General features: G+C 37.7%; 1 protein-coding gene across 10 annotated transcripts in view; it reads left to right on the top strand.

Moving 5' to 3' along the window:
* Window positions 1-25,153, top strand: part of OPRM1 (opioid receptor mu 1) — a 121,030-nt gene that overhangs the window by 84,495 nt on the left and 11,382 nt on the right. For 4 of the 10 annotated variants that reach the window (XM_025383388.1, XM_025383392.1, XM_025383390.1 and 1 more), the window contains exons 2-3: window positions 9,855-10,207; window positions 10,979-11,499. In XM_025383388.1, the coding sequence (XP_025239173.1) occupies window positions 9,855-10,207; window positions 10,979-11,499 (874 nt within the window). Of the gene's footprint in view, window positions 1-6,540; window positions 7,835-9,854; window positions 10,208-10,978; window positions 11,500-11,836; window positions 11,986-13,327; window positions 13,579-14,262; window positions 14,372-24,743; window positions 24,933-25,153 lie in introns of those variants that run through there. The other 6 variants (XR_003119097.1, XM_025383386.1, XM_025383385.1 and 3 more) reach the window with 6 other exon arrangements.

Below are 25,153 nucleotides of genomic sequence, written 5' to 3'. Positions count from 1 at the left end.
TGTGGAAAAGGGAATAATAATTAGTTTCTCTAGCATGGTTGATGAAAAATTTATTTATTTTTGTTGATATTTTACATAATTTTTTAGTTTGCAAATTGATCCTGGAATTGTCATTTAAATTTGTAAGATTGTCAGATTTGGGCACATTTCTATCAAGATCATTTCTTACATGAGCTATAAGATTTATCAGGAAAGTTTTTATCACATAAGTGAAATGTAATCCAATATGTTAAGACGCATGAAATATGTGATTTCACATACAGACATACTCATGGCTTTAGTAGTGCAGCAAACTTAACACCTTCAAATGCAAGAATCCTGATAAATTCTATTTCAAAACAATTGCCATCAAAAGTTATAGTCCATAAATAATTGCATTTTACATGTATAATCAGCTATAGTCATGATAGAAGAGAATTGCTTTGATTAGATATGATAAAAATCAAATCCTCTACTTATAAAAACGTGTGTAAGATGATTTAAAAAATTTCCCACAGATTGGCTTCTGCCTGACATTTCAAACCTCATTTCTCTCACACTCACGTATTTCTGACGTAGTCTGCAAAGTGCATTCCTATCTTTCCTCTCTGTCTCACTCCCTCTTTTCCTCTCTGTTTTTTTCTGGAACTTGATCCTTCTCTGCCCTCAGCATTCTTTCCATTCTGCATCACAGCACAGAGCCATCCCATCTGCTCGCATTAGAGAATCATTATCTAGAGTCTGGTGACCCGTACGTGAGTGGCTCCGGCTAAACTGTAGACATTTCCAATGGCTTAATGAACAGTCCTCCTTTGTCCTACAACAGCATACATCCAAAGTGTCAACACCAAATCTGCTTTTCCTCTCTGCCTTCTCTGTTAGACAACGCTATTGCCATCTATTCATTCTCCCCTGCTAGAAATGCGGAAGTCACATTACACCCTTCTTTCATTCCCTCCTTCTAAAAAATAATTAAGTCTTGTTGATCCTTCTTTCTAATAATCTCAATTCTCCATTTGTTGTATCTTCGTAAGTGATTTTACTGATTATTGTGTTGTTCTCATTGTGGTGGTGGTGGGGTGAAGAGGTGAGAAAAAGTAAGTGCCTTTTGAGAAGTATTGTCTCTGAGAAACCAATACGACAAGCAGGCACAGATGTCCAAACAAAAGGAGAAAACGTAGTCACAAATCTGGGAACAGAGAGGTTGGGAGTCAGTTTACATAGAACTGATAGGTTCAAACCACGGATTGTAAGAAAATAAACCAAAGAGCCGGGCGCGGTGGCTCACGCCTGTAATCCCAGCACTCTGAGAGGCCGAGGCGGGTGGATAACGAGGTCAGGAGATTAAGACCATCCTGACTAACATGGTGAAACCCCGTCTCTACTAAAAACACAGAAAAAAGTAGCCGGGCGTGGTGGTGGGCGCCTGTGGTCCCAGCTACTCAGGAAGCTGAGGCAGGAGAGTGGCGTGAACCCGGGAGGCGGAGCTTGCGGTGAGTTGAGATGGCGCCACTGCACTCCAGCCTGGCAACAGAACGAGACTCCGTCTCATAAATAAATAAATAAATAAATAAATAAATAAATAAATAAATGGGAAAAAAAGAGAAAAGAATGCAAAGGATATGGAAAAAATAAACAACTATGACTGTTACAGCATTCACTATAATGAGAAAATGTCTCAAGATTTCCAAGATGCACAGTCATCTTTGAAAAGAAGATAAGAAAGCTTTACATGCCTACCTCAGTGTGGCCAGAGAGGCGGAAGAGTATTTCTGGGACACACTGCTTATAACATGCTCAGCAATGCACTCCTAGAAATACACGTGGCCCGCAATGCAGGCTAGACTCCACTTTAGTTTTTGGAGTCTAGAGAAATGGCAGAAAAGCCTCAAATACTTGTACCTCTCTGTGCCTCGGATCCTTCAGCATCAAGCAAAGGTGCCTCTTTGCTTAGTTTCATAGAGGCCTCTTCCGGTCTTCTCTTTTTGAGGCAAATTAGCAAGCAATAGTTCCTTTCCTGTAGCAGGATTCAGAGGCCTGTTATCACCCCTTTTACTCTTAGACAATGTGATCTTCAAAGTCTCATTGGGATCCTCTCATTATTCCAAGACTTTCTATGATTGAAGTTTTTTTTTAATATGACAGTGAATTGGCATAGCAAAAACAAATATTCCCTCTTCATTCTTACTTCAAAAATTGCTGGTCCCCCAAGAAAAAAATGTTCTATCCTACACACAAAAGATAAAATAACCCAAGCCCTTATTTCTTTATTTAAATTCCATTCAACGAGTATTTGCTGGTGCCCATCTTGTGCTGGGTTCTATGCTGAATGGATTATTTTTTTCTATTTTATTTTGTTAAATTATTCTATCCATGTTACTTTTCACATTTTACTTCTATTGAGTGATTATATGTACAATGTCATTACCAAAAGTATATATTAAGCCTTATATATGTTGTACTAAGTGCAGTAAAAAATAATTTTACTAGTAGTCTAAGCTCTCTAGAAATTTAAAGTCTACAGCATATGCTTGCATTTCTACAAAAAGTAATTTTCGAATATTAATAATGATGAAATTGTTTTATCATATTTTGAAGTTGTTTTCTTTGTCTCTTCTATATTAAAGAAATACTTAGGGCTATATACCATGATTTGAAGTTGCTAGTAATGCATACTTGATTTTTCATTTATAAAATTCCCAGATCCTAAAATATAAGAAATGATCTTTCTTCTTAGAAGTTATAAGTTTGAAACGTAAGCTATTTCTAAGCTCTAAATATCAGGTTCTTAGAAGAAAAGCAAAGCAGTGTTCTCTGTAAATCGAAAAGCTCTAGCTCCTGAGATGGATGCTTCAATGCTGTTTTCAAAGTCTTTGGTCCAAAAAAATAAATCTTCTATATATTTGCAAACAAAAACCAAAGCCACAGATAGGAATATTTCATCTAGTTATAACTACATATATATGTAATCTGATATATATATATATATCAGCAAATATAGCATAGTAACATTTTTCTATAATACATAAATACTATTTATCACAGAATACAGAAATCAGAGAAGCAAAACATGTCATTTTTATAGAAACTTCTGATAAGTGCTATTCATGTCCTGAAGTAAAGTTTTCAGAAATCGAATAATGCAGGAAATGGGCACTTCCAGAAAGCACAATACAAAAATGGGAAGGTAAGGTCTCTTGGCTGTAATGGAAGCATCTCTCTTTCCATTTCCTTTCCCACACCCAGAGGGGTAGTGCAGTGACATGCGGCCACGTTCTCTCCACACCCTCCACTCCAGTTTCCAATTCCAAAACAAGAATTTGAAGAGCCTTACAAAAATGCATATCAAAAAATAAGAGAAATAAAGGAGAAGGCAGGCCAATAGAAACCAAGAGAGAATGAAACAATGAGATTAGCAGGAGAGGTGACACAATAGAAATGTGTGCCATGAGCTTCTACACAATTATTATGAGGATACACAGATTTGCCTCTGATATTTTCAAGCACCAAATGCAGAAAGAAAAATATCATTAGTTATTCATTTTACGTTTTCTATGCACAAAGTTCATCATGGTTCTGAGAAAGCAACTTCCCCTTGCTCTGTCTGACAGATAGTTTACTCAAGGTTTGTCATTAGGGGACCTGGAGGAGGAAGAAAGCGGAGAAGATTGAGAGAGGACAACACAGCAAAGACAATGTGGAGAGAAAGAGTGACATGCCACCAAGAAGACGGATAGTCATCCCACTCTGGTGACACACAGAGATGGAAACAGCCGCTTGTCCTCTGGATGGAGATGCCTCTTTGCTTAATTTCATACAGGCCTCTCTCCATCTTCTCTTTTTGAGGCAAACTAGCAAGCAATAGTTCCTTGTCTGATATCACCACTCTTTCCCTTTGCTGATAGTAGCTCATTGGAAATGTCATTAACCACATAACATCACTTTGAAATAAATGTAAATTAAATGTTTCACAACATTTTGTAGCAAAGTGAGAAGTCCTCCATTCTCCTCTTCACTAAGATGGTGGAGAATATAATACAAAAAAAGAATCTAATATGTAGTCTTTCTCCATGTTAATGCCAATAGAGGATAATCATTAGTTTTGATTATGTTTTTTCTTATTTTAGAACTCCCCCACAGACACACACACACACACACACACACACACACTCACAAGTAAAAACGCACCTGGGATATCAGAATGGAATAGATGGATAATAACGGATAAAATTATTTCAGGTAGATATTCATTTGACCACATTCTTTGTCTAAATAATTACTTGAAGTGTAGGAAAGTATCTTTATTTCATTGGATTGATCCAACTAATTATGAGTATTAAAGGATGACACTCTAGGGAGGTTTTTTTTCCTCAACTAAAAAAGTTAATTTCTATGTGAAGGTAAGTGGACATAAAAGTCATGGCAATTGCAAGAAATATATCTTTCCAAGCACAATGCTGAACATATAAAAGGGGCTCCTTGAATTCTTACTGAATTAGGTATCTTTCTTCACACCACTTGGTAAAAAAAACGAAGTCAGAAAAATCAGCCCCAAAAGAGGTGAAACTCTTCCGTCTGTCACCACTGACTCTATTGTGAACTTATGAAAAAGGTAGTTGAGCAATATGAAGGCCATGATGTGGAATTAAAATAAAAAACACACACAAGTTGGATTCTAAAATGTGTCCTTCCTCCTCTCACTCTCTTGATCAGTTTTATTTCTGTACTGAGACACGATCATGACAATTCAAAGAATTAACCACAGGCCGGGTGTGGTGGCTCACCCTTGTAATCCCAGCACTTTGGGAGGCCGAGGCGGGCGGATCACGAAATCAAGGGATTGAGACCATTCTGGCCAACATGGTGAAACCCTGTCTCTATTAAAAGTACAAAAAAAAAAATTAGCTGGGCGTAGTGGCGCTCGCCTATAGTCCTAGCTACTCTGGAGGCTGAGTCAGGAGAATTGCTTGAACCCAGGAGGCGGAGGTTGCAGTAAGCCGAGATCGCCCCACTGCACTCCAGCCTGGTGACAGAGCGAGACTCCGTCTCAAAAAAAAAAAAAAGAGAGAGAGAGAGAGAATTAACCACAAAACTAAACAGAAGTTTACAAAGTCCATCAGGTGTACAGAGGTAATTTATTCAGTCTGGCTTCACTTAGCACAAATGGGTCAAAATCAATCACATTTTAGTAAGTAGTATTAGTTGGAGAAATGTGTGAAGAATAGGTCAAAAGATAAATAGGAATTATTTTATAACCATAAGAAAGGAAGAACATTTATAAACAAAAGTCATATATACAACATAAAAGAACAGGTGAGCTGCCAACAAATGGGTCTCACAATGCCTTTTCCCCAAAGCTTCTGGAAGCTCCATAAAAATCACTCTAATGGGTCAAACACTGAGATTCTCAGAAGAACACAATATTTTTCAAAAACGAATAGTGTGGTAAATTTGTTTGAATTCATAAAACAGCTATTTAATCATCTAGACCAAAGTTAATGAAATACCTACTACAAAAATTTTAATGGGATAATTAGAAAGAAACAGCGTGGGCCACTGCTTAGAGCAGAAGACGGAGTTCAGTGGCTACCATAGGAAGGGTCAATGTCAGGATTGCCTGTGAGTCCAGATGAGTCTCTCTTTGCCCATTTTGCCACAGAACACATTCACAGCACAGTACAAAGCAGTAGGCACGGAGGAAGGAAAAAGGCCTGTGTTCTAATAGCCAGGAGTTCTACTCAGACCCACTCAGGTAAACTGAATGGCAAAGATAATTCTTCCTGCAGGTCACTTCTTTTGCTAGTTTGCTAACTCTGAGTCCTATGCTCCTGTGCGAGGCCCATGGTGCGACTCTGACCATCCATTGAACTTTGCTGGGACAACATTCATGCCACCACATCAGAACAGAACAGAATGAAAAGCTTGCCCATTTTTTTTTCTCTTGAGACAGAGTCTCTCTCTGTTGCTCAGGCTGGAATGCAGTGGTACGATTCTCCTGCCTCAGCCTCCCGAGTAGCTGGGATTGCAGGTGCCTGCCACCACCCCCAGCTAATTTTTCTGATTTTAGTAGAGACAGGGTTGACCAGGCTGGTCTCCATCTCCTGACCTCGAGTGATCCATTCACCTTAGCCTCCCAAAGTGCTGCAATTACAGGCATGAGTCACCACGCCCAGCCCACATTGCTCCTTTTCTGATGAGACCATCTCTTCAGATTAAAGCCTTTGGGTATATGCTGGAGGCAATTGGAATTCTTAATCCTTTAGCTTTGTATGATTTTCTTTCACATATTTAGAAGATCGCTGAGCCCCCTTTTATATGTTGCTGTGATCCAAAGCTTGAGTAACTGGGGTAAGAATGCTGGCTATCTTTAGAGGAAGGCTTTTTAAATAAATTGAGAAAAATTAAACAGCATCGTTCCTATAAAATGCCCATTGAAAGAATTTTTTTAGATAAACATTCACTTTTCTTTTTTATTATTTTTATTGTGTAAATTGACAGATAAAATTATATATATTTACCATGTACAACATGATGTTTTGAAATGTATACACATAGTGGAATGGCTAGCATGCCAATTAACATGTATAACCACGTTTCCTTTCACCATGTTGAACCCTGACATAAGTTTTTTTTTGTCAAACACCTCATTCTGGAGAAGGAAATGATTTTTTAAAATTAAAATAAACATACATTGGAAATAGTGCTAAAATAAGCCTGAAGGAAAGGTTAGAAGTATGATGAGTCAGAAAACTGTAAAGAACCAGTTACTTAACATAAAACACTATTAAAGATAAGCCACAAAAAATAAGGTCTGCTAGATAGGAAAGTGGCGAACCCAATGAAGCATGTCTTTAGATCACGCAGGTCTGTAACCAACGGTGAGTCTAGCAAAACTTATTTTCTGCTTTTGGGGAGAAACTTCTGCTTATTAAAAAAATCAAAAATATTTAAACTTCTTGAGCACCAGGTTCAATTATTCTAAATCTTAAAACCACAGTTTTCATTTTGCTTTTTTGTTAGTTTTTGTACTTTGGAGTATTTGTCTACATTATCTTTTTATATTTGCCGTATTTAGAGTCCAAACTAAAATCACATTATTTTCTCTCCTCAAGTTAAATGGCTCTACCTTTTTCTTTAAAATCCACTAAGAGAGTGAAACTTCTAAAGCAAGTCAAAAAAAAAAAAAAAAAAAAAAAGCCCTGAAAATGTGGAGCTTTTCTGGTAGTAATGCAACTTCTGCAAGTATTGCAGACCGGATCAGGTATCAGAATTTTAAAGCTTCAGTAACAAAGCCACCCTATTGACCCTGAGGAGATTTATGAAATCACTTTCCTGATGTTATTGAAACCAAAACACTTTCCTGGACACAGAATTCAGTCCGAAAGAAAGGGCCTCCAACCAACAGCCGTCTTGGACTGAATGAGTTAGACTCAACCTCGTGTGATGGAAAAATAGTAAACACAGCTAACATTTAAAAGGAATTGATGTCACCATGTAAATCAGAAGCCCAAGGAGGGCCTGGCTTGAGTTATGGGGTTCTCTCTCATTCTCTCAAATCCACATCCTCTGGATTAGGTCCATTTTCAGACAAGCTCCTCCAGCAACTACATACCATACATCTTCTCAGGTGTGGGTCCTGCAGGAAAACTACTACACTCTTTCTCCATAAGTCTCAAAATAAACTCTCACTGGCTCTGGTTGGAACATGAGACCATCCTTGCCATTCACCATAGCCCCAGTCACTGAACATCTTCACGCACTGGACTAATAATAGAGCCCATCCCAAAGCACCTGGACTGAGAATGGGAAATGAGTGATTCCCAGAGTGAAACTGAGGTACTATTACTAAATGAAGGTAAATATATGTAGAATCTTAAAAAAAAAATTGATGTCCAATATTTGCAAGGTATACTTCTGCCATCAGATATAATGTATTATTGCAAGTGTACCTGCTTATCTATTCTACTATCATATTTCTAATTTCTGTAGGCCTTGAAAACATATGACACTCCTAGATACTTACCCAGGAGAAAGAAAAGCATATAAAGACTTGCACAAGAATGATTATAACAGTTTATTTGTAACATCCAAAAGTTATATGCAACTCACTTCCCATTGATAGGTGAATGGATTAAAAAACAGAAGAATGGATAAGTAATACTACTTGCCAATAAAAAGGAATTATTTCTTGTTATATGCAACAACATGGATGAATCTCAAAATAATTACACTGAGTGAAAGAAGCAGCACAAAAAAAGAGTACATACTGAATGATTCTGTTTGCATCTTCTAGGAAATGCAAACTAATCTACAAGAACAGAAAGAAAACCAAGATTGGCAATTGCCTAAGGAACAGTGAGGGTGGGATATGAGGACAGGGAGGGGCAAAAAGGAAAGATTAAAGAGCTACACAAAGACACTTTTGGGGGCAATTGATGTCATTGTCTTGATCAGGAGTTGACTTTTTTTCTGTAAAGTGCAAGATAGTAAGTAACTTAGGCTTTGCATGTGATCTGATCTCTGTTGCAATTATTGAACTCTGCCATTGTAGCATCAAAACACTCATGGGTTTTTAAATGGGTGTATCTGTGTTCCAATAAAACTATTTATAAAAACAGGCAGTGGCCCAGTTGGATCTACACACCATAGTTTGCCAATCTCTGATCTTAATTATGGTGGTGGTTTCACAGGTGTACACATGTGTCAAAGCTTATCAAATTACACACTTTAATTATGTGTTATTTAGTGTAGGTCAGTTCTACCTCAATAAAGCATTAAAAAATAAAAACAAAGCAAACACACTTGGGTTCCTCATCATGAATTGGATACAGTCTAATTTTCTTACCATGGTATACAAGTTCTTCATGTACTGGCCTCTCTTTTTCCCCAGTCAGATCCATTGCTATTCCCTGGTAGAATGTGCTTGACACACACCTCAGGTCATTCCAACTCTACACCTTTGTTGGGGTTCTCTCTGTTACCTCTCTGTCTAGAATGACCTGCTCCTACCAAGTGTCTAACTCAATCATCCTACTTGTACTTCGAGATTAAACTTGCACTTCCAGGATGCCTTCCACATCTTACTCCTGCTATTCCCTTTGCCTTATGCTCTGTGAGTTGCCTCATCTCTGTGCTCCATAATCGCCTGCGTGTTTGTATGTGCATGTGTTCTTGTACATACTATCTACAGACGTGCACAATTATAGTTCTTGATAATTTTAACTATATTTATATAGCTAAAATTTTCTCTTTTATATTTAGAATTACTATCCAGTCTCTGCCTCTACTACTTGACTGGAATCTCCCTCTTTCTATTAGACCTATCACATGACTGACACATTACAAAAAAAAAAAAAAACTTCACTGTGTGCTCGCGCCTGTAATCCCAACATTTTGGGAGGCTGAGGAGAGAGGATTGCTTGAGCCCAGGAGTTCAAGACCAGCCTGAGCAACATGTTAAGACCCTATCCCTACAACAGTTTTTTTAAATTAACAGGGTATGGTAGCATGCACCTATGGTCCCAGCTACTCAGGAGGCTGAGGCAAGAGGATCTCTTGAGCCCAGGAGGTTGAAGCTGTAGTGAGCCCTGTTCATACCTTTATATTACAGACTGGGTAACAGGGCAAGATCCTATCTAAAAAAACAAAACAAAAAACTCAACAAAGCAGCATCATTGCTATTATTACAGCTGTTCAGCCCATAGGCACATCATTGACATCATTATAAATAGCCAAGCTAATACTGGAAAAGAATTCTATATCGAATCTCAAAAAAGCTTTCTATTAATTCATGCAAATTTATTATTGGAAGCTTACCTGTATTTTACATGAGTGTCTTTTACTGACTCGGACACTCTTCTTCCTTTATCTCCTAGATACACCAAAATGAAGACTGCCACCAACATCTACATTTTCAACCTTGCTCTGGCAGATGCCTTAGTCACCAGTACCCTCCCCTTCCAGAGTGTGAATTACCTAATGGGAACATGGCCATTTGGAACCATCCTTTGCAAGATCGTGATCTCCATAGATTACTATAATATGTTCACCAGCATATTCACCCTCTGCACCATGAGTGTTGATCGATACATTGCAGTCTGCCACCCTGTCAAGGCCTTAGATTTCCGTACTCCCCGAAATGCCAAAATTATCAATGTCTGCAACTGGATCCTCTCTTCAGCCATTGGTCTTCCTGTAATGTTCATGGCTACAACAAAATACAGGCAAGGTGAGTGATGTTACCAGCCTGAGGGATGGAGGGTTCACAGTCTGATACGGTGATGTCATAAGCAAAGTAGTATTTATAGAGAGGTCCATCATCTTAGTCAAATTGTAATTTTAATTATTCTTTCTAGTAAAAAAATGCCTTTGAATACTTTAAAATTGGAATTTTCCTCATAATTTTAGGCCTATTAAACCCTTTAAAGAGAATATAATCTATTTATTTCTGATTTCTCTGTATTTACTTCATAAAAATGGTGTGTAAATTAGAACATAGCTCTCCCAAGAGTAATTGGAGCTTAAACCCAAAGAGTATTACACTAAGGTTTGTTGAAAATTTTCAAGTGGCTGATTACATGGCAAATTTATCTTTCTACACCTAATATCAGAATATTGAACAATCCATCAAAAAATGAAGTGAAAACATCCATTACCTGGAATCTCCTAGAGACTTTGGACAATTATTACATTTTTTATATCAATGTAGACCTCATGGAGGATCTAGCTCATGTTGAGACGTTCATTTTTGTTCCCTGAATGAAACCTTAATGTGATCAAAGTGGACTGCAAATGAGAAATTTAGAAAAAAAACAAAAAACATTAGAAGTAAAATTTTCTTTGAAAAGTAACAAACAACTGAGTTTCTTCCACAATTTCTTTATAGCCTTAGGTTAGCTCTGGTCAAGGCTAAAAATGAATGAGCAAAATGGCAGTATTAACACCTTATGACATAATTAAATGTTGCTGCTAATTTTTCCTTTAAATTCCTTTCTTCTAGGTTCCATCGATTGTACACTAACATTCTCTCACCCAAGCTGGTACTGGGAAAACCTGCTGAAGATCTGTGTTTTCATCTTTGCCTTCATCATGCCTGTGCTCATCATTACCGTGTGCTATGGACTGATGATCTTGCGCCTCAAGAGTGTCCGCATGCTCTCTGGCTCCAAAGAAAAGGACAGGAATCTTCGAAGGATCACCAGGATGGTGCTGGTGGTGGTGGCTGTGTTCATCATCTGCTGGACTCCCATTCACATTTACGTCATCATTAAAGCCTTAGTTACAATCCCGGAAACTACGTTCCAGACTGTTTCTTGGCACTTCTGCATTGCTCTAGGTTACACAAACAGCTGCCTCAACCCAGTCCTTTATGCATTTCTGGATGAAAACTTCAAACGATGCTTCAGAGAGTTCTGTATCCCAACCTCTTCCAACATCGAGCAACAAAACTCCACTCGAATTCGTCAGAACACTAGAGACCACCCCTCCACGGCCAATACAGTGGATAGAACTAATCATCAGGTACGTAGCCTCTAGAAATAGGTGCATCCACTGGGGATGATGTAAAAAATTATAAATCTTTGTGCCAAACTAGGAGTTTAATCCATTATAGAGGATGAGAATGGAGGGAAGAGGGGAGCAGACTGTGGTTCTAGTGTTAGAGAAGAGGTTTGTTATACAAACTGTGTTCTTTATATTTGACTGTACATATTCATTTAGGTATAAAGATACACCAATGAGAAATCCATGAAACTATTCAAAATAACTATTTTTATGGCTTTTACTTCTATGAAAAATTTATGAACTTTAGCACATTGTGGAAGTAATTCTTATCTAGAATCCTTTTCATTTTCCCCAGAATTATTATATAATTCATAGATGTCACTCCAAAATCCCTCTTATTTCTCAAAAGCCAGTCTTGCTCTGGCTCTGTGATTAAAGAGAGAGGGTCAGTGCCTTGCCCGCTGTGGTCATGGATGCAAGATATTCACAGAAAATTCGCATCATGGAAAAGGAGAAAAGATTAAAAGATGACCGTTCCTAACTTCTCTTTAGCTATTGGTTTGCAACCTGAACTCTAGCACAAATATCAAACATATTAGACTGAATCACATATTTAACATATGAATCATATTTAACATATGAATATTAATCTAAGAAATATTATTAGATTAAGCAATTTTTAACAGACCTCATGCTTGTTGGAGATAATAGGGTGAATAGTGACTAGCTTTTGGAAGGTGTGTTTCTGCACCCAGAAGAGTACAAATGGGGACCTACACAAAATATTCAACACTTACACACAATGTCATAATCATATGGGAAATCACAAGGAGGAAAGAGAAAAGGCTGTCTCCAAGTTCATACTACATAGTTAAGTCACTGGTTGGCTAACTTTGACCTCTAATCTATAAAATCAATCAAATACATGGCTTAATTTTTAATATTAATCCAAGTAAGTAAATTTTAAATAATGATGCCAGCATCCAAAAATCACAGCCTGTATAATTTTTTTAACAGTGAATTCAAATTCAAACTTCCTATGAAATAAAGGCAGGAGTCAGAATCTTGGCTAAAGTTCCTAGAGCCAGGGGTCAGAACTCTGAGGACAGATAGCTCCAGAGAAATGAATAGCAAGTCAAATGGTTGAGGAGCTAGGGGAGGCCTTTGACACCGCAGGGTGCAGCGGCTTCTTCCTGCTGTCTCTTGACCACACCCTGTCTCTCACTGTCCCCTCTATACCCCATTCTGCCGTCCAGCCAAGCCCAGGCTCAACCTTTCTAATTGACCAGAGGACTAATGTAATATGGCCCAGATGCATCTGTCATGGGCGACATTAATCCTCATACCCCTGGTATTCAGTGATGCTCAGAGGAACACAGGAACTCGCACCCTCTAGAGAACATGAGGTAATGATGGCAGACCCACTTCCAGCCAAAGGGAGATTATTAACTTATTATGTCTCACTTCTAATTCTATTTCAGAAATGAATGCCAGAAAGAAATGGTTTTGACTCTGCTTCTCTTCTCTATGTTTTTTTCCACATCAAGACCGCTAAACCTACTCATTTTACTAGGAGCTACCTTTTAAAAGTAGTTGCAAAAACAGCCATTACTTTTGCACCAACCTGATGCTAAGCAGCTCTCCTATTCAGTGTCTGCTAGAATCTTGTAAGGAACTTTAAAAGGGCAGGGATTTAAATAGATTTTCACCAACCTGGGGATAACATGTTAAAGACTGCAACTTAAAATGCCTAGTCCTCAGCTAAGGGTAAAATATTTTGCTTTGAAGTAAAATATTTCTATTGGAGCAAAATCATGCCCATTATGAAGTATTGACTCTCCTTCAGTCCCTACCTGTACCTTCCCTGTCTTGCTGGGCTCTAGAGCATGGCTGCTTAGTAGTGTACCCTGGACCACTGCAAGTACCTCTTGCCACATATGACCTCCCAGCTGTCCTTCACTCAACCTGCCTTCGTGGAAATACAGCTCCGAGCCCGTCTGGTGGAGCATTTCTCCTAAGTTAAGCATGATTATTCTTCAGTTGCCCGACACTGCCCTTGATTCCCTTCCAAATTCAGCATTTTCACATCAGTATGGCTATTGTGCAGCCAGATAGAAAAGAAGCTAATTGGAGGAGTTCTGTTCCAAGTAACTAAAAGGTTTGCTTTAAAAATACATCCAATTAGGCCTTATCTTCATCGCTGCCTCTATGAAGCAGCATTAGTGTAGGATAACAGCAGAAACACATTAGCCCTGGAATTGGCTGCTGTCCCAAAATGCCCAACTGAGACAGCCGGACACAGAAGAGAGGCTACCAGGAAAAGAGGGAAAGATGCTCCGACATATTTAAAAATTAAGACAAATCAAAGCTCCCTTTAGCTAATCTCCACTGATGTGTCATCATTAGAATTAAAGCAGTTACAACCAGACAACTGGAACAATATATAAGCTGCTAGTGATAGTTGCAATAATATATCAACATAATCAAATGACTTGAAGGAGAAATTGGAGACTTGATGGCTGTGTCTATAGGACATGTTGAATTGGTTGTACAAACCCAGACTGTGATAAACAGGTGTTTACTCATTGTTTCACATCATGATCCATCATGTTGGAAAACAAAACTAACAGGATTTGCATTTAACCTTTCAACTACTTGTTTGAAGTTTATGTTGGTTGTGGATGTTTATGTTCTGCCTTATGTATTTGTACTTTCTTTGAGGAATATATTATACTCTATATGTCACATTTCAAGCACATTAGTCAACTTCATATTCTGCAGATCAGAGATCCAATATCAAACCTTCCCAGGGTGTCTATATTCTGACAACTATCCAGTGAGGCAATGTCCATACAGCACAAAGTGGAGTGGCGATTTGGCAGTTATCAAGGTAATTTGATAAGCCAATGAAAAAATTCTGTGCCCAAAATAAGCTTGGAGTCATACTTACACAGTTAAGAGCTGCTCAGTCAGCTTTTGCTACACAACAAATCATTCCAAAATTTAGTGGCTAGAAGCAACCATTTACTTAGTTTACAATTCTGTAGAGCAGCCATTGGAACGGGGCTTGGCTAGACCATTCTTCTAGTATTGGCTGGGCTCGCTGAGGGCAGCTGCCCAATGGGCGGGTGCTCAGCCAGCTGATCTACGTGGCCTCAGCAAGAATGACTAGCTCCACGTGGACTCTTACCCTCTAGCATGTTACCACAGCCTTGTTCTCACGGTGATCACAGATTCCAAGAGAGAGAAAAGAGAGGAAAGCTTCTTTTGGCATAGAGTAGGAACTGGCATACAGTCAACTCCTTGCTTGTTATAGGTCAAATAAAGTCATCCTGCCAACCTAGATTCAAAAGGTGGGAAATTAGACTCCATCTCTTGCTGATAGGATCTGCAGTCACATTGCAAAAGGATAGGGATATAGGGAGGGAATAATTATGACCACTTTCACTAACAATCTGTAGTAAGGACATGCTGCATGAGACAGGGAAGCCATTACCTCCTGAGGACAGGAGCCATGTCTGTCTTGCTCTCCCAGGCCATAGTCTAGCACATTAAAAAGAAAGTACTTCTGGCGGGGCACAGTAGCTCATGCCTGCAATCCCAGAACTTTGGGAGGCCAAGGCTGGTGGATCACCTGGGGTCAGGAGTTTGAGACCAACATGGTGAAACCCCGACTATACTAAAAATATGAAATTAGCCAGGTGTGATGGCACATACCTGTAATCCCAGTTACTTGGGAGGCTGAGACAGGAGAGTCGCTTGAACCCAAGAGGCAGAAGTTGTAGTGAACCTAGATCGTGCCATTGCACTCCAGCCTGGGCAACGAGAGCAAAACTCCATCTCAAAAAAAAAAAAGAAAGAAAAGGAAAGGAAAGAAAGAAAGTAATTCCAAAATATCCAAAGCACTGGACAGATTCATGTCTGTTGAATGGATAATGAGAGGGCTGAGGATATTTCAGGAGATGTGGCAGGCATGACCCCTTTCTCATGCAACCGACGAACAACCTAAATGACTGTGTAACCCTCTGACATCATTTCCGGCTTACTGTCAGTAATGGGAAAATATTCAAAATAGGCCTTCTTCCTTTTCTCCTCCTCAGCCTTTATTACTCTGATCCAATGTTATTTATACTTTTCAGAAAATCAGATTCATTGTTGTTTTCTAATTTTATTTCTAACGAGTGCTTTCGATGAGGAGACCAAGAGATTGATTCAGTGCCCTAAAGAGGTCTTTCCCTAGCTGAATATGAAAAAACAAAAAAGATGATCTCGTGTTTTTTGTGCATGCCTGGACTCCGCCTACTGCTCCAGCTGTAGCCTTTGTGCCTGATTTATGTTCAGCTTGCTGTCTTTATGACTTTTAGATCTTTATTAGGTAGACTCAGGCATAGGCATTCATTTTCCATCTGCTCTCAGTGCAATTTAATTTCTCCACACATGCCCTACACTGCTGTTACCCTGTTGAACTCCACTTTGCCTTCAAACACTTCCCCCGTTTATTTCCATCACTTCGGGTTCAACTCAAACCTGAACTGCTGGCCACTGCTAACCTGCCTTGCCTACTTGGTTCCCACCTGAATCATATTATCTAATGCATTTTCTTTCTGTTGTTGTTTTTTGTTTTTTATTTTGAGATGGAGTTACTCTGTCGCCCAGGCTGGAGTGCAGTGGTGCGATGTTGGCTCACTGCAACCTCTTCCTCCTGGTTCAAATGCTTCTCCTGCCTTAGCCTCCTCAGTAGCTGGGATTACAGGCACACGCCACCACAATCGGCTAATTTTTATATTTTTTTTAGTGGAGATGGGGTTTCACCTTGTTGGTCAGGCTGGTCTCAAACTCTTGACGCCAAGTGATCAGCCCACCTCAGCCTCCCAAAGTGCTGAGATTCCAGACGTGAGCCCCCGTGGATGGCCTCTAATGCATTTTATGTCTTGACACATAGGTGATTATTGAAAACGTTTAGCATTATATGGGGAAAAAAGCAACACTGTTAGATCAGTTGAATTATCACTAAAACGGTGTAGTTTGGTGCAAAAGTAATTGTGATTTTTGTCATTACTTTCAATGGCAAAAGCCGCAATTATTTTGCACCAAGTTAGTACTAACAACAACCATGATAATAATGCTGCCTTGCATTTATATGGCAATGTACAGATTCAAAAGTGCTTTTATGGGCATTATCACATCTGCTTCCTGTAAGAACTCTGCTGGGTAAATGTGAGAAAATAAATGCTCAGGGAAGTTAAATCACTATATCAGATCAAACAGCCAGGAAGAGGTAGAATCCAGACAAGCACCCAGGGCTTCGAATATTACTCCACAGCTTTTCTCTGCTTCCCCACGCAATGCCACTTTGAACTCAATTATTATCACATGGTCTCAGCCAGATTCTCAAAATTTACTACGAGCTCTAGAAAATGTAAGTTCTTAAGAACTGCTCCGATAAATTACGTTTGTTATGTGAGGGTCCAAGAATCCACCTTTCAAATAAAACAATAAACTGAAATCTCTTATTTAAACTGTACTTTCATCTCCAAAGTAGCAAATTTACTGTTTTGTCTAACTTGCCTAACCATTTCAGTTAAGCTGATTGACATGAATGTTTTCACCAAATGAGTTACGTGTTTTGTGAAATAATGTAATTATCCTTGGAAAAAGACTTAATATTCTAACATATCTACCTATGGATCTTATAGGAAAAAGTAACATAATAGTGATAAAGTGAACATCATGGCATGTCCTGTTAATTCCTTTCCATTAATATGACAAGTCCAGTCCTAAACTCTCTAATTACTGTTATTAAAGCACTTTCTTGACATTTTAATCAAAATAGCAGGTCAGGAAGTTAGGAGATGCTCTGTATTTGGTTTAACTGTGAACTGTATTATCTCCAGCTAAACTAAAAGCAGAAGCCTAATTTTAAAATAAACTACATCACTCACAAACGTTGATCTCAGTTTTGTTTTTTTTTTTTACAAGACATCTGTGGAGAGTTCATTTGGGAAAGAAATTATTTCAATTCAATGGGAAAAAAAAACCTCAAATGAGAATAGTTCACAATATTACAGCAGTGGACAACATTAATGCATATTTTGGGAATGAAATCAAAATGGTTATTCTTTCAGTTCTGTGGTCTAAAAAGAAAATGGTTCCAGGTGTGTGTGGGGGTGTGTGTGTGTGTGCATGATATAGGTGTGTCTCTTTTTGCATGTATGGAATTAGAGTAAATGTAGGTTTAAAATTAATATTTCATACATAGCAGAAGAAATTAGTATGTGTTTCTATAAATTATTGTGATATGTGAGAGAAAATGTTGTTTAGTTAAAAATGTGTTTAGCCCTAGAAAAATTTGGCTTTTAGACTATTCATAATAACACATATTGATCATTTTGTGTCTGGGATGGGATATCTTATTTAATCATATTAGATATGGATTGTAACCTCTACTCTATAGTTGAAGAAACTAATGTTTAAGGAAGTAACTTGCCCGAGGTCATAATTAAAAAGTAGTGGCTGGGGGTCGGGTGCAGTGGCTCATGCCTGTTATCCTAGCACTTTGGGAGGCCAAGGCAGGAGGACTGCTTGAGGCCAGAAGTTCAAGACCAACCCGGCCAACATAGTGAGACCTTATCTCTACTAAATTTATAAACATTTTTTTAATTAAAAGAAAATTTAAAAGTTAGTGGCTAAGTGTTGACTCCAGTTAAATTCCATCTTATAACCCAGGCTTTTAATCAATGTGCCCTGATATATTCCAGTCTATTTTTCACTCTTTTCAGCGTGGTCTCAGACCTCTGAGAAATTTAGGGAAATTTAGTTTTAAAGATTGGATTAATTAAAATGGTGCAGTATCTTCTTGTGTTCACTGTTCCAACTAATGCGACTAACTGAAAAACAGAGCAATATATTTTTCCTTTAAAAGCTAACAAAACGAGACGTCATATTATTTGGTTACACTTAAGTGGTGAATTGCTATTTTATAGCCCTTTTTTTGTAAAAATATTCTCACTGAGATTAAATGTTTTGGAACATGTCAATCTTTATTTTCTACCTCATGTAGTTTGGGATGCCAGATATGAAAGGTGCATATTTTTCTCTTTTAACTTTCAACAACACCACATTTATTTTTCCTTCTCCCTCTATGATTTTGAAATGCAGTTTCACAGTATTTATTTTTGCTTTTGCATTTTTCTCCTTCACACTAAAGAAAAAGATGTTTGAATGTATATGACCTATCACAAACCAGCTGTTAATTTTTGGATGTCATTCTGATCACTATATCTTTTGGCAGGTTGCAAATAAATATTTGTAAATTGCTAAAATTTGACAAAAATGGCAAAATTAATTTGGAGAGGACATTATGAGAAATAGAAATTTCTGTGGGGTGTAGAATAAAATTTTTTTTTGATAATTTTCCTTTTCTAATTATTATTTCCCTGGAAATCAAGAATCTAGAGCCACAATGTCATCAGTCTTCTCCCTTCACACTCAGAATTTGTTTCCTTCTAGAGCAGAATTTCTGAGTTTGACAAGAATAGGAACTTTTTATGATTAAAAAAAAAAATAGAGCCAGGCCAGTCTTGGTGGCTCTCGTCTGTAATCTCAGCATTTTGGGAGGCCGAGGCCGGTGAATTGCTTGAGCCCAGGAGTTCAAGACCAGTCTGGGCAACCTGATGAAAGTCGATCTCTGCAAAAAATTTTTTAAAAAATAGCCAGGTGTAGTGGCATGCACCTGTAGTTCTAGCGCACCTGTAGTTCTAGCTACTCAGGAGGCTGCTGCTCCCTGCAGCCTCTACTTCCTGGGCTCCAGCGATCCTCCCGCCTCAGCCTCCTGAGTAGCTATGACTATGGGCACACGCCACCACACCAGGCTAGTTTTTGTACTTTTTGTAGAGACAGGGTTTTGCTGTGTTGCCAGCCTGGTCTTAAACTCCTGGGCTGAAGTGATCCACCTGCCTCAGCCTCCGAAAGCCCTAGGATAGCCAAAATCCTAAAAATTTAAATGGCTCCAGTATTTACCCAGATCATACTACCGATCAGCTGAATGTTCTTGGGCAAGTTTCTAACACTCTCTGCTTGCATTTCCTCATCAATAAGAAAGGCAATCACTGTAGTAACTACCACTTAGCTTTGATGTAAGCATGATGTATGATTATCCATTCAAAGTGTCAGGCAAGTGGCTGATATTATTACTCTAAGCCATCCAGTGAGACTTTACTATTTTCATCTTCTTCCTTTCCTTTTCCCCCAAAACTGAATTTCATCTCTTGTAAATAACATTTAAAAGGAATGAAATAATGTACCAAAAGACATCATAAAGTGGACTAACCCAAGCCTTCTCAACCTTGGCACTAGTGACATTGTAGGTGCTGTAAGATGTTCAGCAGCACCCCTTGTCTCAACACACTAAATGCCAGTAGCACCCACCCATCTCCCATTGTGATGCCAAATGCCTCCAGTTACTGCCAAATATCTCCTGGAGCGGAGGCAGGCAGCAGAAGTCAGTCAAGAACCACTGATCTAACCTGTTTAATTTTTTTCAATAGCTGGAGAAACATTAAGGTCCAAATTAGTTGTGACGTTTTTAAAGCAATGCTTGAGAAAAATTGGAACCAAACCCCAGGTGTCCTGACTTTAGTCTGATCCTCCTCTGAAACATCACACTGATTTCTCTAAGGAAAGATTTCTTCTACACCACTAACCAGTTGAAAAAAAAAACGACTCCATATTCATGGAAGACAAGGCAAAGGCACAATTCTTCAACCCTTGTATTACTTCAAGCTTCTTTTAGAAAATAAAATGACCTTCAGCTTGAGACATTATTAAGAAAAAAATTAAAGGCCAATAAAGATGAAGATATTGTTAGAGAACCCCAGGAGGCTCCGAATGAGGTCAAATCTCATGGGGGTATTAAAACATTAAGAGGAGTTGTAGACAAACTACAATGAAACACAAATCATAATCTCCAAAGCAAACAAGAATGGAAGGACTCCTGGACAACGAGGGTAAAGAAATAAAGTCTTAAGTTTAATGGGAATATTGTAGCAACTGAAAACCACAGAATATTTAGCTTTGTACAAATTGTTTTTAGAACCTGGATTAAACCATTAAAATGTATTTTGAAAGTACTTAGAAAGAAAGCAAGTAACTTCTAAAAGGCAAGTTATTATTAGTTATGGCAAAATAAATTTTATTTTCTTAGAAAATTATTGGACCAGGAAATTAGGCAAACCCTATACCAATTGTGTTTCTAACAATAGATTTGACAAGCTCTTACTAATTTCTGTAATACTAGCCTATGTTTAATTATGATCTAGATAATGGTACAATGAGGTAGGTTTATAAACTTTTTTTTTCCAAAGTGAAAGCAAGTTTATTAAGAAAGTAAAAAAATAAAAGAATACCTACTCCATAGACAGAGCAGCCCTGAGGACTGCTGGTGGCCCATTTTTATGGTTATTTCTTGATGATATGCTCAACAAGGGATGGATTATTCATGCCTCCCCTTTGTAGACCATATAGAGGACCTTCCTGATGTTTCCACGGCGTTTGTAAATTGTCATGGTGCTGGTGGGAGTGTAGCAGCAAGGACGCCCAGAGGTCACTCTTGTTGCCATTTTGGTTTTGATGGGTTTTAGCCGGCTCCTTTACTGCAGCCTGTTTTATCAGCAAGGTCTTTATGACCTGTATTTTGTGCTGAACTCTTATCTCAGCCTGTGACTTAGAATGCCTTCACTGTCTGGGAATGCAGCCCAGTAGGTTTCAGCCTCATTTTATTCAGCTCCTATTCTAGATGGAGTTGTTCTGGTTCATATGCCTCTGACATTTCCCCCCTCCCATTTATAAGAGAATCCTTAATCCTAAGAGTTGCAGAGAGATGAAAATCCATCTTCTGTAACTTCTTCAGGCTGAATAGGGGCAATAATATTCCTGCCTAGCTATTATGGGCTCTTGTGTTCAGGGTAGAGAGAAGTTCAGTCAGAAAGCATCAGTATGGCGAGGGCCATTCATGAATCTTGAGTTTCAACAAGAGATGATATCTGGAAGATTAATAAGTGTTTAGTTTAAGAAAACATTCAGTCAGCTTGTCCTGTATTCCTACACAAAAAGTATAACAGGAATATATTCCACAAGAATAAAGCAAAATATGTAAAGTTATTCCAAGTAAAATAAATTAGAAGGCTTTTCATGAACTGGACAACTGTTGGAACTAAGCTGATACGGGGTTGTTAGCTGTTTGTAATGTGCCCAGAATTAGAATACTGATTTAGATTTTTACATTACCCATCCCTCTTGTTTCTTCTAAGCAGCAGTCAGATGTTACTGGTTGGTTTACAGGAATAAGCAAAATTAGCCTAAATTGCGGAAACAAACTTAAAAACAACTAATGAGAATTTAATAACAAGTGTACAATAGTTTTTGAAACATAATATTTCTCTCTCTAGTTTCCCATTTTTACTAAAGACAAATCATGGTAAGACTGATTTGCTTTATTATACATGGCCTGATTATTTGTATAAAGTGCAGCAAGAATAATTATTTTTCACATAAGCTCTTTTTAAATTGGCTTTGATGGAACTCTATTCCATAGAAGGAATTTCAGATAAGACTTTTTTTAGCTGAGCTGAGCCATGGGTTTGTACCCTCAAATACCTATGAGTTGGGTCAATTTCCTTCCTCTTGAAGTCCCAAGATAACTTCAGGCTTCTGGACCTGACAGAAAGTGATGTTCTTTACTTAACATAGGTCAGAACCTCTGAACAGGGACTGTGTAGGCAAAACATGAGGCCAGTTCCCCAAGGGGCTTTTATTGGCTTTATAAGTCAAGTTTAATTCCTTAAAAGAAAACACACCATTCCAGTCAAAACCTTGGCAAGATAACCAATTTCTCCAATTGTGTCCTGCTACAAAAGACAACAGATTTTTATTGCACCTGTGCAAATAACTATACTGTCATGCATTAAGAATACTCACAACTAGTTTCCAAATTCTGTAGAAATCAGGTAGAGAGAAATAAATATGCTCCAAATTTTGTTCATAGGAGTACAGTCAACTGTTAAAAGCTGTAAATAGCTTAAAAGAAAAGTTTTATTGACTCTGAAAAACAAAACAAAGAATCAGCAATGTTCTAAGCAAAGTTTAAAAGATTACTTTAGTTTTATTGGTTTACTGAATTTAGTTGACTCCTGTTTTGCTTGATATTCATGAACATTCCAGCTCTTCATTAAAGTTCTGAAAGTTATTTCCTCTATTCTAATGTTACAATTTCCAAAGTTATCAGAAACCTGCATTTAAGAACACCTGTTAGAGTTTTATAGTTGATTATAAATCACCTTCTAAAGAGGATTAAAACAAGACAACAATTTTCTGTGGGTGATAAAAAGTTTTAGGACAGCCACTATTAAAGCCACAATTGATAAGGAAATTTGCTTACTTCTGTGGCACACAAAATTTTACACAACAGTTATAATTATTAATAACATACACTAAGTCATATTAGAATTATAGGAGTTTCCCATAACTTTGGAACATATACCAGTAACACATTTATGCAAATATAGTCTAAAGCAAGCAAAACACCATTTTACATTTGATAATGCTTCCTCTATGATTTTTATGCCATAATAAGCCAAATTTCACCTTTACATTAATGTACGATTAATGCTAAACCTAATTTTTAATAAAATCTTATAGACATATTTACCCAATTTTAATGTTTAACCATAAGATAAGATCCTTATAAACCTTTTGTAACCCTTTACATTTTTTTAATGTAAGAGCAGATCAGTGCTCTAAGAAAAACCTATTGTGCTTTTATTCCAATGTTGAATTTATGGAAAAACTAAATAATACTCCTTTTTAGGCAATATGTTCACATACAGAATCTCTTACAATTAATCCTTATAAACCTTCCACAACTTGCTTAAATCTTTAGTTGTTTTCTTACTTCAAATAATTCTTTAACACTTTAAGCAGAAAATATTCACATTCTTATGACTTCTTATAATTTTTCAGCAAAAACACATTTTACTTTCTTTACACACCTTGCATGTAAAATTGTTTCTTTAGTAGTTTTAATTACATGTTATAACGTTAACTCTTAGCAACTTCTATTCTGATGAAAACCCTGGTAAATTTGAGATTTTAATTGTGTACTAGGTGTGAAGCCTAGCCCAGAACACACCAGGCAGAAGTGCAGAAAAGAGCTGGCTCTCGAGCATAGTTAAGGGCATGACTAACTCCACATGTCCCCAGACCTTACCTAGCAGTAAAGCAGGCAAGTTGTACAGTAAGAGTCATAGTGGCATTTTATGAAGCATTTAGGAGACCTAACAACCTTTGAATTGTACAACATTTCTTGCATAAATTCCTTTTCACAAATCCTTTCACAACTTACATAGAACATCTGAGACATTTGTGGACTTTCTGACTTGCCCTTAACATCCCTTCTTTTAAACAACCAGTTATTTTACTTTAAGACAAGAATTTATCATACAGGATCCTTTTTTATATAAAATCTTTCTTTATAATCTTCTTTGTATAGCTAGAGGGTATGGCAAATTCCACATGTCCCCAGGTCTTATCTAGAATTTAATGCCTTTAAAGTAGGCAAATTGAACAATTTTCAAAAGTCAAAGAAACAGTTTGACCTTAAAGCATTTAGCAAGTCTGAAATCTGACCTTAATTTAGACCAAATGTCTACATTTTTAAGACATTTTATTTTACCAATCATCTTTAAAACTGTCTTTATTTCCAAAATATTGGTAAAGTCATGTGAACAAAAAAGCATTAAAGTTTCTATTTTTCTGCTGAAATATTTTATTTAAATGCTTATTTTTCTAAGCCAATTAATTAGAGCCCTTTTATATATAAACATACAACACATATAAATATACAGACAGAAGATTCAGCACTTGTAATATTTTCATTTGCCAGTTTCTTAATTGGATGACTGGCTTCAGGGTGGAGCCCTTGGAAGAACAGGGCCAGGAAAGGGATCTCTGGTGCCTCCTGTTTTTTCCAAGGAGTCCAGACAGAGTTTGAATGTCCACTTTTAATTAAACTGATATTAACCATAGCACTCTTTAATAAAGTTATTTTAGAATTTCTTATGCCAAATGGCCAGTATTTCTGGCTTTTGACCTTCACCAATGGTAACAGCACTGGTGCTTAGAGAAAGGAAAATTTCAGACAATTCATGGAGGAGAAAAAAATAGACATGTTCACGCAAATATTAAACGTGAAATGACTCACTTTCTAGGTGGAATTGAACCTGGACTACCACTGTGAAAATGCAAAGCCTTGGCTACTGAGCTACAATGCAGGGCAGTCTCCATTTCCCTTCCCAGGAACAGTCTAGAGTAGTTAATTTTGAGCTTGCAAAGGCTTGTAACTATTTAATATGATTTTTACAGCTGACTATGACATGAACCCTAAAATTCCTATTCCCTTGAAGGTGGAGACCAAGAGACGGTACTGCCACGTGGTTAAAAGGTCAAGCTCCCAAGGTGGAAACTTCATCCAGTTTTTTTTGGTTGGTTTCAAGGACGTCCAGCCAACTTTCTTACTGACTAGCTTGCTGGGGCTTACAGGTATTCTAAGCCCGTGTTCCATCCTAAAGCATCCCTCAACACAGAAAAACGACCTCATAACACAAAATGCACCAGCTTA

This window comes from Theropithecus gelada, chromosome 4 (genome assembly GCF_003255815.1).
Source record: "Theropithecus gelada isolate Dixy chromosome 4, Tgel_1.0, whole genome shotgun sequence".
NCBI lineage: Eukaryota > Metazoa > Chordata > Mammalia > Primates > Cercopithecidae > Theropithecus > Theropithecus gelada.
This window is presented reverse-complemented; position numbering and strand designations above follow the sequence as displayed.